The sequence below is a fragment of the Hemibagrus wyckioides genome, linkage group LG05 (assembly GCF_019097595.1).
Source record: "Hemibagrus wyckioides isolate EC202008001 linkage group LG05, SWU_Hwy_1.0, whole genome shotgun sequence".
Lineage (NCBI taxonomy): Eukaryota > Metazoa > Chordata > Actinopteri > Siluriformes > Bagridae > Hemibagrus > Hemibagrus wyckioides.
In genome coordinates, this window is record NC_080714.1 from 22,248,353 (window position 1) to 22,260,264 (window position 11,912).

General features: G+C 36.8%; 1 protein-coding gene across 2 annotated transcripts; it reads left to right on the plus strand.

Annotated features, from left to right (window-relative positions):
* Nucleotides 1-1,902: 1,902 nt before the first annotated feature.
* On the plus strand, nucleotides 1,903-10,718 carry LOC131353011 (tumor necrosis factor receptor superfamily member 14-like). 2 transcript variants are annotated; one of them, XM_058389664.1, is made up of 10 exons: nucleotides 1,908-2,658; nucleotides 4,915-5,222; nucleotides 5,374-5,499; nucleotides 5,623-5,778; nucleotides 5,902-5,989; nucleotides 7,422-7,585; nucleotides 7,725-7,756; nucleotides 7,926-7,972; nucleotides 8,193-8,312; nucleotides 9,858-10,718. In XM_058389664.1, exons 2-10 carry the CDS (start codon nucleotides 5,093-5,095, stop codon nucleotides 9,949-9,951), a joined length of 957 nt encoding a protein of 318 aa, XP_058245647.1. In that variant the 5' UTR covers nucleotides 1,908-2,658; nucleotides 4,915-5,092; the 3' UTR covers nucleotides 9,952-10,718. The 2 variants fall into 2 exon arrangements, with proteins under 2 accessions (XP_058245649.1, XP_058245647.1); XM_058389666.1 differs by lacking the exon at nucleotides 5,374-5,499 and having other exon boundaries at nucleotides 1,903-2,658.
* Nucleotides 10,719-11,912: the final 1,194 nt, after the last annotated feature.

Genomic DNA, 11,912 nt, shown 5'->3' on the forward strand with positions numbered 1-11,912 from the left:
TATTTGATTAAAATCCATTTAAAATAATCTTTGAAATATTTCTTAAGGCCATTCCTGTGTGGGATATGTTATTGTGTACTGTCAAAAATAAACAAACTACATCTTCACTATTTCCAGTTTACAGCGTGGATCATTCACAGCAAAAGTTTATCTGATTCTCACCAGAACACAGCTACCACTTCATCAATTTGCGGCAATGAGGTCGGAGAAATAGATGATTCAAGTTCATCAGCAGCTTCAGATGGTGTCAAAAACACAATTACACACATTAAAAAATGCAGTAATTCTGTCCTAAATGATTTAAACAGGGCAAAGCCTCACCAGTCGGTTCTAAAAGCATACCCCCGAACTGTTTTTGGAGGGAGGGAGAGATGCTTTCGACCGCTTGGTATCAGTCATTTAATACATTTACTACCACCTACTGTATGGTTTAGTTTCTTATTTAGAGTATAGTTTTATATACATAATATTATTTTATAAATCTAGTGTCATCTTGCACACTAGACACTAATAATGCCTGTTATACCAAAAATTTAATTGCACTTGCACTTTTTGGCCTTTACTAAATGGCTATGTTTGTCCTGCAGTTTACATTATTATACATGCTTACAGATCTTTTGTGTTGGTAATTTAACCTTTTTTAGACTTTAGACCAAATCTGGGGACAAGTAGTTTTGTTTTTACAATTTTTTTTATTTATTTGTTATATTGGCATACAAAAACAGTTGAGTGTCAGTGAAGACAAAGTTGTAGTGAATTTGTGTTGTATAAAATAAAGTCTGTTATCAATTTTGACATTTAGTTAATCTCATAATCTATTATTTGTGTTCGTTTTACACCACAAGGCTGCTGTATGTAGTTCTGACTTCTTATTAACTGACTTCCTAGACTTTATAGGTTTATATTAAGTGTTCACTGTTAATTTAAAAGGGAAAAAAGCTGACAACCACTCAGACCAAAACAGGATGCAAATATTTGTCTTATTTAGTGTCTTTTTAACTAATATATATAATATATAACAAAACCCATGAGTGGTGTTGCGCCATTGTCCTGCAGAGTGTTTGTGCCATTGTCCTGCAGAGTGTTGCGCCATTGTCCTGCAGAGTGTTGCGCCATTGTCCTGCACAGTGTTGCGCCATTGTCCTGCACAGTGTTGCGCCATTGTCCTGCACAGTGTTGCGCCATTGTCCTGCACAGTGTTGCGCCATTGTCCTGCACAGTGTTGCAGCAAAACAGCATGATCTGCACGGACGCCTCATCAGAAAGGAAACTTGGAGACTTGTTAAGCAAAAACGACTTGAACGAAATCACCAAAAGTTTGTTAGGGATTAAAACGAGCAATCTAGCAAGTCAGCCTATCTTTTAGGCCACGCCCATAGCTCCTTTAGGAACACATTAATACAGGGGTGTCCAAACTTTTTGCAAAGAGGGCCAGATTTGGTGAGGTGAAAATGTGTGGGGCCGACCATTCAGCCTGACATTATTTGAACCATTAACAATAAATGCAAATGAACTATTTTATGAAATGTTTATTGCAAATGGCATACTTTTCATTTCTTCACAAAGAATACAAATCTAAACAAGTTTTTACTAAAATCACTCTGCCTTTCATATTTGAAGACCACATAAAATGAAGAAAAAGTCTGTCTGGAAAAAAAAAAACCTTCGGGAAGATTAAACATATCTAGGTTCATTTGAAACATTACATATTATTCACTATTAAAGGCTCACTGTCAACTTCTAAATTCAAAACATGTATACAAGAAAATAACACGAAATTATCTTATTCAGAAGATAACTGAAATTGAAGACGATTGAAAAACAAAAGAACAAATGATACACGGATTGAAAAAAACTCAGTGCATATTCAAAACTGTGGTTTCGATAATCACAAAAAAAATTTAAAAAAATCAATCCACTGAGATTTTAGAATTTATTCACCTCAGAAGACTAAACAAATAACTTGCCTGCACTAATGTGAAGGGTGATACTGAGGTCTGGCTCAAAAACAGCGGCTTTGATGCGCAAGATGTAGGTGAGAGTCACTTAGTCTCGTCCTCACGCGGTTCTTGTTAATGTTCATAACCGAGAATGTTTATACTGGTTATAGCTTGTCGTAGTTTGCATGTTTGCCCCTTGATATCGAATCCCTTGAAAATTAGGCAGACACAGTTGTTTCGTTTTTCAGTGGAAAAAATACTCCAATTCCACTTGTCCTGGAAGCGGCGGCCCTCGCGGTCAACTTTCCTGTTTTTCAGTTACAGTCGCCATTATAGAAATGGGCTGGGAAGGATCACACAAGGGTCACGCGGCGAAGGTGTGGCCACAGGCCTATTGCCATCTTCTGGTGAAATATTAATTAGCGTTTTTGTACGTGTGTATTTTATACTGTGGTCAACAGTGCTGGCGGGCCGCATATTATTTATTTTATGACAGAGGCTGTGGGCCGGTGGAAATTTGAACACGGGTCGCAGTTGGCCCCCCGGGCCGGACTTTGGACTGCATTAGTAGGTGTACTTGTCGAGACGTCAGGAGTTTTTACGGTTACAGAAAGCCGCACTGCGCCACTGACGGATATTATGCAACGGAACAACTTTAAAATCAACAAAGACCGGTTTCAGCTTTTCATCTATGATTTCTCCAGGAGAAGACAGAACGGTAAGAATTTAATTTACTAGTAACTGACATTGCTAAAACATTATATTTAAAATTATTATATTTAAGGATAACAACAACATGTATTACTTATATATAAGATGACGGCAGGTAAATCCAAGGGAAAACTTTTTGCCAAATTCTTTAAAGAAACATTAAAAAACCACTTAATGACAGATCACCTCTATACTGCAAAACAAATAGGCATACACCATTATTTTTCCCTTTTATTGTTTAATTCATAAAATTATTTTTTGTACCTAAGTCAAAGAAGCTTTATTGTCACTTCAACCGTATATAGCTGATGCAGTACACAGTGAAATGAAACGTTCCTCCTAGACCAAAGGTGCTACACACAACACAGACAAAGTACAGTGAGACAAACATAGAGCTAAACATAGAGATAAAAACTAAACTATACTTAAGGTGCAATCTTTAAACTAGACATACAACAGAAGTGCACAGGATGACGAGACAAGACAGTGCAGACAAACAACATATAGACTGACTCTGTGCAAGACAGTGAGTGCAAATATTAAAGTGACACATGTATACAGGATCACAGGATCAATATAAACATGTAAAGTGACATGTAAAGTGACATGTGCGTGCAAATAGGACAATTAGAGTGTGTGTGCGTGTCTGTCTGTGTCCAGCACAGTTCAGTTCTCGTTTGGAACACAGTACTCAGTTTTTGTGTGTGTGTGTTATGTATGTATGTATGTATGTATGTGTGTGTGTGTGTGTGTGTGTGTGTGTGTGTAAAAATAATTAATAAATAAATAAAATAAAATATAAAATATCTCACTAGCCAGTGTAGCTAGGAATGATTGTGGAAAAGGGAATTCCCAAAGCACTACAGTAATAAACTGCTGTTTCCCCAAGAGGTTCATTTCAGCTTACGCAAGTTGTTTTCCTTGTCAGCTGATTGCACTTGTTTTTGTGCCTGCATAGCTCTATCTCCTAGATCACCTTCCTAGATCAAGGTAAACGGTAAATACTGTAGTTGAAACAGTAAATAAGTCGTTCAAAATGAACTATGGAAATACACTGATCACGTATAACATTATGACCACCTGCTGAACAATGTTAGTCCCCCTTTTAGTGCCAAAACAGCCCTGACCCATCAAGTCATGGACCCACTAGAGGAGCCTTGATAAGACTAGATGAGGAGATAATCAGTGTTATTTACTTCACCTGGCAGTGCTCATAATGCTATGCCTGATCAGTGTATATAGGTGTATATGATTATCATTTAATATGCAAGTTTTTATATTTGAAGTTAGTTTTGGAGACAGTATGCTTCAAAACAAAAGTATCAGAAAACCGCAGACAGGGAGATTCTGCAGTTTTGCTAAACTGGCAAAATTGTTTTTTTAGAAATGAGCTGAAAACTAAGGGTCAGCAGATGAGTTAACCACATCTAGTACAGCTGTGAAAGTTTCAAGAAGAAACTTCCTTATTAATTCCATAAATTACTAAATAACCAAATAACTAAGAAATTTGACTTAACTTACAAAAAATCAGTCAAAACTATAGAGCTCAGACAGCAGAGATGGTTTTTTATTAAAAGCAACTGGCAAAAGCAAGCAAATCCAAAACACTGTACAAAGAATAAGGAACAGGCTGTAGGGCAAGCAATCTCCAAACATGGTATCCCAAAGAAAATATCTAAGATCAAAGCAAAAATATCCAGAAAAAACAAATATGAATATAAGGCTTAGTATGTCAAGTGAACAGTCAGAGCTGAATGAATGCTTTGTGAAGATGTAGTGAGAGTGCTTATACTGCATGTGTGTGAAGGTGACTGAGTCCAGGTGCGAAAAAAAGAAATCAGGTGAATGTGTTTGATCATGAACCTGGTCTGTGTGTGGGGTAGTGCAAGATGCACGTTTGTAGAATTGTGGTGAATTGTGGGAAGTGGAGTTTAGTGCAGATTCTGGTGTAGAGATGAGAGAGAAAGTGCTTGGTTAGTAACATTGATTTTAAATTATGGTTCTTGACTCTCACAGGTGGTAAAATGATCATATGATATACAATCATAACAGCTAATAGTCTAAAGCAAAATTAAATACATTTATACTAATATTTTCTTTTAACTTTGTCACAGTGAGCTTTTGCCTTTGTGTACACAAAGTGAAATTCGTGCATTTTTTTTAAACCAGTTGTTTATAAGTGTGCTAGATTCTTTGCTGGAAATTGAACACTGTGTTGTTTTTACAGGACAGAATTCTGAAATTTCTGTTTGTCTTTTTTTAGATTCCTTTCCAACAAATTTGAATATCTAAAGCAGCTGTAAAATGAGAACTGCACCAGCAAATCTCCCAATGAGAAACAGGCTCGACTGGAAACAGATGAACTAAACACTAAGTTCGGCAGACCATGAAGTGTGGGGGGGAAACGTTCACTTTAGAGACGTCTCATCAGCCCTTTCAGAATGGTTTCCAGTTTGGATCATGCTTTTATTATCACTACTGTTCTATTCCTGAAGATTGAACTGTGTATTTGTGCTTGTGCACGAGCTGAATATGAGATAAATGGAGAATGCTGCCCCATGTGTCCATCTGGTAATGAGATTTAATATCGAATCATGATCTAGGAATATATTAATAAATGGAGGCATGTACACATTTACCCTACACTAAAGTAGACAAATGTAAATAAGTCTCTATGTCTATAAGTATCTGATTGTTTATCTCATCGATAAAATATTTTCAGGCAGTCGTGTTTTTAGACATTGCACTGAAGTCATCAGCACAACATGTATACAGTGTTTTGGCTCGACATACACAGAGGAACCCAATGGCCTTTCAAGCTGCATTAGCTGTACTGTGTGTGAAGCTGGTAAATCTTTCTTGTTGAATGTTATGTGGAGTATGTAGTTACAATATTTATTAAGGGTGTTCTGTATGTTGATTAGATAAAATATTTTTAAAAAATATATATTTATTTATTTAATTTTTACAGGACAAGGATTGAGAGTAAAAACCGCCTGTACACAGACTTCAGATACAGTTTGTGAGCCGTTGGAGGGATTTTACTGTACTGATGGATACAGGGGCGGCTGCAGATATGCTGTGGAACATAGAAAATGCAGCCCTGGCCAATACATAAAGCAGAAAGGTAATTCCTTTCTGTTAATTGCATTTTTGTACCATAAACCTTCCCAGTTGCAGTTCCCAGTAGTAACTTTAAAACACTGGTTTGCATTATTTACTGTTGACTCATCTGCAAGTGTCTTTGCAGGAACAGCATTAACAGATACTGAATGTGCAGCATGTGCAGATGGTACCTTCTCCAACGGCTCCCTTGAAATGTGCAAACCACATTCAGAGTGAGTTTTCACTTGTCCCAAGTAAATGATCATTCTGATCAGTATATGAACATTGCATCAGAACCTGAAAGACAAGTAGGCCTACAGCAAAGAAACTCCAAATCATTGTATAAACAGTCTTTCTTCTCCAAGTGGTTTGTTGCAAAGCATCAAGTAACTGTTCCGAATTGTTCATAACAATAATTATTCTGTGTAACATTTCTGTCCACTCAATTTTTCCATCTATATCCTCTGTATAATAATTAAAGCACTGAACTAAAGACAGCCTTTCATGGGAAGAAAACTTTATTAATAAGAGGTGAACATAAAGCAGTAGGAACTGTGACCTACTGTGAACTGTTTTAGCAATAAGTTAATTTCATCAAAGCTTCTTCAGAATTCTTGCATTTATTTTTTATGCAAATATATGCAAACTTTGTTTCATAACTGATTACACCAGTTCAAAATAGCTATACAAAACAGTAAATGCTCAGTACACCTGCACACTCATGCAATCATCAACTCAGCTATTCATGTGGCAGCAGCACAATGCATAAAATCATGCAGATACAGGTGAAGCGTTTCAGTTACTTTCCACATCAGTCATTATTTAACCTCTGCCGTACTATACTCCCCCAAACCTCACTGAACAGATTATCCGAGACAGACTGTAAATGATGGTAGCCCTTTTACATCTCTGCAAGCTATGTAAATTAATTCATCATGATTTTTGACTAAACAACAGTAACTCTTCTCAGTCTCACTTCATTGACCGATTGATTGATTCTTTCATTAGTAACTGCTTTATCTTGGTCAGGATCCTGGTAAATTGGAGAACCAAAGAGTAAAGCAAAAACAAACCCTAAATAGTATACAGGGTGAGGTAGAGGAAACATGTTTTTCAGCCATTATGCAGCAACCAGGAGGATGAGTAGCTTCATCCAACCTGGGAATCGTGTTACATTTAGGAATGTTCCGTGATGCCCACATTGAATTGTCTACAGAAAAGATTTTTGAATTGTCACAGAAAACAGCAACTACTGTACTTATGCACCATTTTAGAAATAATTTTCAAAGACAAACACTCAATGGTCCACATTGCCATGACTACTGGATGTTTAAGTTGCATCGTTTACACTGCCTGTTATCAAGGAGTGGAGTTCACCTGCCCTCCTTGTTGCAGCATATTGGCTGTTAGAAAAACATGCGTTTCCTCTGCTGCACCCTGTACATAGGACCAAATCTTTAAACTCAAGGGATTAAAAAAAAAAACATATGAACATATGACAGTGTTATTTTTTACTCAACTTAGGAGGCAAAGCTTAAAAACAAACAAAAGAAAATTTGATATCAATATAACTGAACAAATTTATTCTGTGCCAAAACGGTTATGTTCACCTTTTCTATCTATAATGTCATAATGTACACCACATATCTGACTTTACTTTGACAGATGTGAAGATTTGGGACTTATAGAAATAAAACCAGGGACAAATTCTTTGGATGCTGAATGTGGAAAAAAACCTCCAGTAGCTCTAATAGCTGGAGTCATAGCTGGAGTGCTGACAGTGCTGGCAGCATTGTTTTTTGTAATAAGATATAGATGCCCACATAGAGGTAAGTTTCATATAAATTTAAATAAAATTTTTATTTTGCTTTTAAATGTTTACATTTCAATTAATTAATTAATTCAATAAATTAAAGTTAAATTTTTACATTGAAAACCTTTTGTATCCCAAACTATGTTTAAAATCAGCTGATTCTGCTGAAAAAAAGGGGGACACACATGTAAGTATTGGTTTAATGTTACAGGTAATATTCTAAATATTTTCTATTCATAAAAATTTAATTAGGGAGATTGCGGTAAGAAACAGAAAATTTTTAGTATTAAAGGAAAATATTTAATTTCAGATAATATGATAAAAAATTTAAAAATGTTTGTTTTTTGTTTTACAAGCAAAGAGATACTAGGAAAGGTTTACCAACACCGAGAGGAGAAGACAGGTACGAGACATGTGAACAGATGTATACTATGGTTCTTTTAGACCTGAATGCAGAAATGTTTAGAAATGAGATCTGGGATGCAGAATGTGTTTTCTGACTATACAGAATAAATTATAAATAATAAAATCTTTTGTTACATTTAACAGACTCTACAGGAGTTTTTATTTCCTTTAGTCATATGATATTTAAATCTTGCAAATATTTTTTCTTCTTGTCCTAGAATGGCTATGTGTGCCCTTAATCACCCTGGTCATGTGGCTTCACCAGCTGAAAATGACTGTGAAATACAACCTTGTGACCCACAGGAAAATGAGTTCACACCCAAAGTGGATGAGACAATGTGAGTATGTGAGCTTAGGAAAAAGGAGGATGTACTGATGGTATTATAATATATAGATTTTCATTACATTCACTACATACAGTTATAAAGAGCACTGAAGTTATACTGAGTATGCACTGAACACGTATACCAGACACAGTTACATATGTACAAATATGCTCAAAGTAAGCATCATGGGGACGGTCTTTGCAGAGACAGGCATTTCTCAAATTTGCTGAACAATGTAACGATTGTTTTAGAAGACTGAAAATACATGCTCAGATATTTTAATAAATGATTTTTCCATGTATTTCATGGCACCATGTACATACCTTCATACCTAGGGTCAATTTATTGAAGTTAGTCCACCTAATGACAACAAACAGAGTGCATGCACAAGCACTAAACACCAGAGCTTGGGATTGAACCTGAGCACTGCACCACTATGCCCTCCTTTTTTATAATCATTTTCTCCAATGATTGCCATCAATAAACTGTGAGGTTAATTAAGTACTAAACACACTGTTGTTTATTTTAGATAAACTGAACTGTACAGTCCTCATCTGACTAGAGGTTTTAAAAACTTCTGCACTATAACAGATTCCCCAGTGATTTTCAACCACTGTGCCACGGCACACAAGTGTGCCATGGGAAATCGTCAGGTGTGTCGTGAAAAATGATCCAGTTACACTTAATTGGTACAAAAAAAAATATTATTTAGTTTCTAAAAATAATTTGCCATTGCAAAGCACTTGTGTCTGTGTAGTGACTGGCAGAGTAATGAGCATGCTCCTCCATGTCAGTAGGTAGCGCAATGATGACTGTGTTAATTCATGACAATAGAATTAATTATGCGTGTGACAGGTAGTGGTGACAGCAATGGATAAATATTTAAAAAGAAAAATTGCAAAACTCTGAACCGATTGGACAAAATTCTGACCCAGATGAAGGCCCAAGCATGAGTGGTGGCCAAAAGAAGGCAAAAACGGTGAGCTCGAGGCAATACAATGAAAGTTATCTTTTGTTTGGATTTACTTTTAGCGGGGCTCCTAATGCACCGACTCTGTTATGCTTGGTGTGTAGGGAAAAGTTATCCAACAGTGCCATGGTCCCCAGCAAGCTTAAATGATATCTCCAAGCGAAACACCCTTCACTTCAAAACAAAAACGCAGATTATTTTGTATGTTTGCATGAACACACTATGAAACAGGCAACTTTAATGAAAAAAACCACAAAAGTGAATGAGAGAGCTCTCAAAGCTAGCTACCTAGTAGCTGAACTCGTAGCCAAATCAAAAATGCCACACAATGTGGCAGAGTCATTAATACTACCTGCCTGCAAAGCCATTGTCAACGAGATGCTCGGCCCTGATGCAGTTAAAGAAATAGATAAAGTCCCTCTCTCAGATAACAAAATTGCCAGACGTGTTGATGACATGTCTGCAGACATTGAAAGTGTTCTTTTGGAAAATATATGCATCAGTGGGAAATTTGCATTGCAACTTGATGAGTCTACGGATATTAGCGGACATTCTCAACTCTTGGCCAATGTGTGTTTTGTGGATAGAGACGCCATAAGAGAAAACTTCCTATTTTGCAAGCAATTGCCAGAAAAAAACAACAGGAGAGGAAATTTTTCGGGTCACGTCAGAATATTTTGAACAAGGAGGACTCCAGTGGGAAAACTGCACGACTGTCTGCACTGATGGAGCAGCAGCAATGGTTGGACGCACCAAAGGCTTTGTCAACAGAGTGAAAGTGAGAAACCCGGATGTTATTTTTACACACTGTTTTTTGCACCGTGAGGCACTCGTTGCCAAGACTTTACCAGCAGACTTAGCTCATGTATTGGATGGTGTTGTGCTTATGGTAAACTTTGTAAAGACAAGACCTCTAAAAAAAAAATCACATATTTGCATCTTTGTGTGAAGAAATGGGTGCGGAGCATGAAGCATTATTGCTCCATACGGAGGTCTGATGGTTGTTGCGCGGCAAAGTGCTGGCCCGTATGTATGAGCTGCGGGAGGAACTAAAAGTGTTTTTGACTAATGAGAGGTGCGATGATGCAAAGCTGCTTGCAAGTGATGAGTGGTGTGCAAGGCTGGCATACGTGTCCGAAATATTTCAGCATTGGAATGAACTAAGTACATGAACGCAAGGCCGAAATGAAAACCTGCTCACAAGTACAGATAAAATAAATGGATTCCGTTCAAAAGTGCTCCTCTGGCAAAAACATCTTGAAAGTGCCAACCTTGACATGTTTCCACTCACCCGGAATTGGCAAGATGTCAACACTGCTGCACTGTGTGAGATAATAGGTACACATTTGAAAAGTCTTAAGTTGAACTTGTCATTTTATTTCCCTTCAGCCTCCACTGATCGCTTTGACTAGGTTAGGGACCCATATAGCTCAGCAGCAGTTTTTAGAAAGGACATGACTTTGCAAGAGCAGGAGGAACTAACTGAACTGAGAGAAGACCGTTGTTTGAAGCTAAGCTTTGCTGTTCTACCTTTGGACAGTTTTTGGTTGACTGCTGCCAAGGAGTTCCCCATTCTGGCAAACAAAGCTATTTCGATCTTGCTCCCATTTTCCACAACATATCTATGTGAGCTGAGTTTTTCAAGCATGACTGCTATAAAAACTAAAAACAGAGAGAGACTGAAAGCTGTTGAGCAAGAGCTTCTTGTGTGCCTTTCTTCAGTTCCTCCCAGGATATCAGCTTTGTGTTCATCTAAGCAGGCCCAGTTTTCACACTGAGTGAGTATAAGCAAATTGAGAGATTAAATTGTCATTATATATACTGTGTTCGGCTACAGTGTCATTTTGTAAAATTTTTGGTTGGTGGTGTGCTGTGGGATGTTTTTAATGTAAAAAATGTGCCGTGGCTCAAAAAAGGTTGAAAAACACTGATCTTAACCATGTACAACACAATGATATTACACATTTGTACCAAATAACCTACAGAGGTAACCTAGAAAAGCCTCCCCCTCCCTTTTCTGTGGTTGTTTGTAAGTGTATTTGTGTCAGATAAACAGGCATATTGGTGTTTTAGTCAAATAAAGAACATGTATATTTTGTGTAACTTAAAAAATGGAAATTGTGTCTATTACACTTTTTATATTCTTTATTAAAGGAAGTTAGTTGAAAGGAATACTTGAATATCTGCATTAATAACAAGAGTATAGAAATTCTGTAGTTTTACCGTGAAAGTTCCTGTATGTATGTATATATGTGTGTGCTTTACTGTCATGAATTTACAGTTTATTTGGGGATTTTGATGTTTCAGTATATATTTACAGGCACGAAGTCCTCAGATACAGTTTGTAAGCCCTGTCCCCCTGGATCTTATTCTCCTAAAGCTCTAAATGGACAGAGTAGCCTAAGTGAAATGTTTGTCATATGAGCTATAATATTTTTGTTTGGAAGTTGCATCTTTATCCTGTATCTTTCAGCTAGTGTTTTTATTTGTGTAATTCTTTTTAATTTTTTCTTTCTTCAAGCTGTTTGTTCAAAAATGAACCTGAGAACCAAGAAGGCCCTTTGATTTGAGATGTTCAATGCAAACTAAAAAGAAAAAGATATGATCTCATAGCAGCTTTTCTCACAAGTACAGTTCTTTTA

What these genes read in the sequence shown, in the direction of transcription:
- LOC131353011 (XM_058389664.1), top strand. Translation starts at nt 5,093, where the DNA reads ATGGTTTCCAGTTTGGATCATGCTTTTATTATCACTACTGTTCTATTC. An exon ending in CTGCCCCATGTGTCCATCTG is followed by an intron (nt 5,223 to 5,373) that starts GTAATGAGATTT and finishes AAATATTTTCAG; the next exon opens with GCAGTCGTGTTTTTAGACAT. An exon ending in CCAATACATAAAGCAGAAAG is followed by an intron (nt 5,779 to 5,901) that starts GTAATTCCTTTC and finishes GTGTCTTTGCAG; the next exon opens with GAACAGCATTAACAGATACT.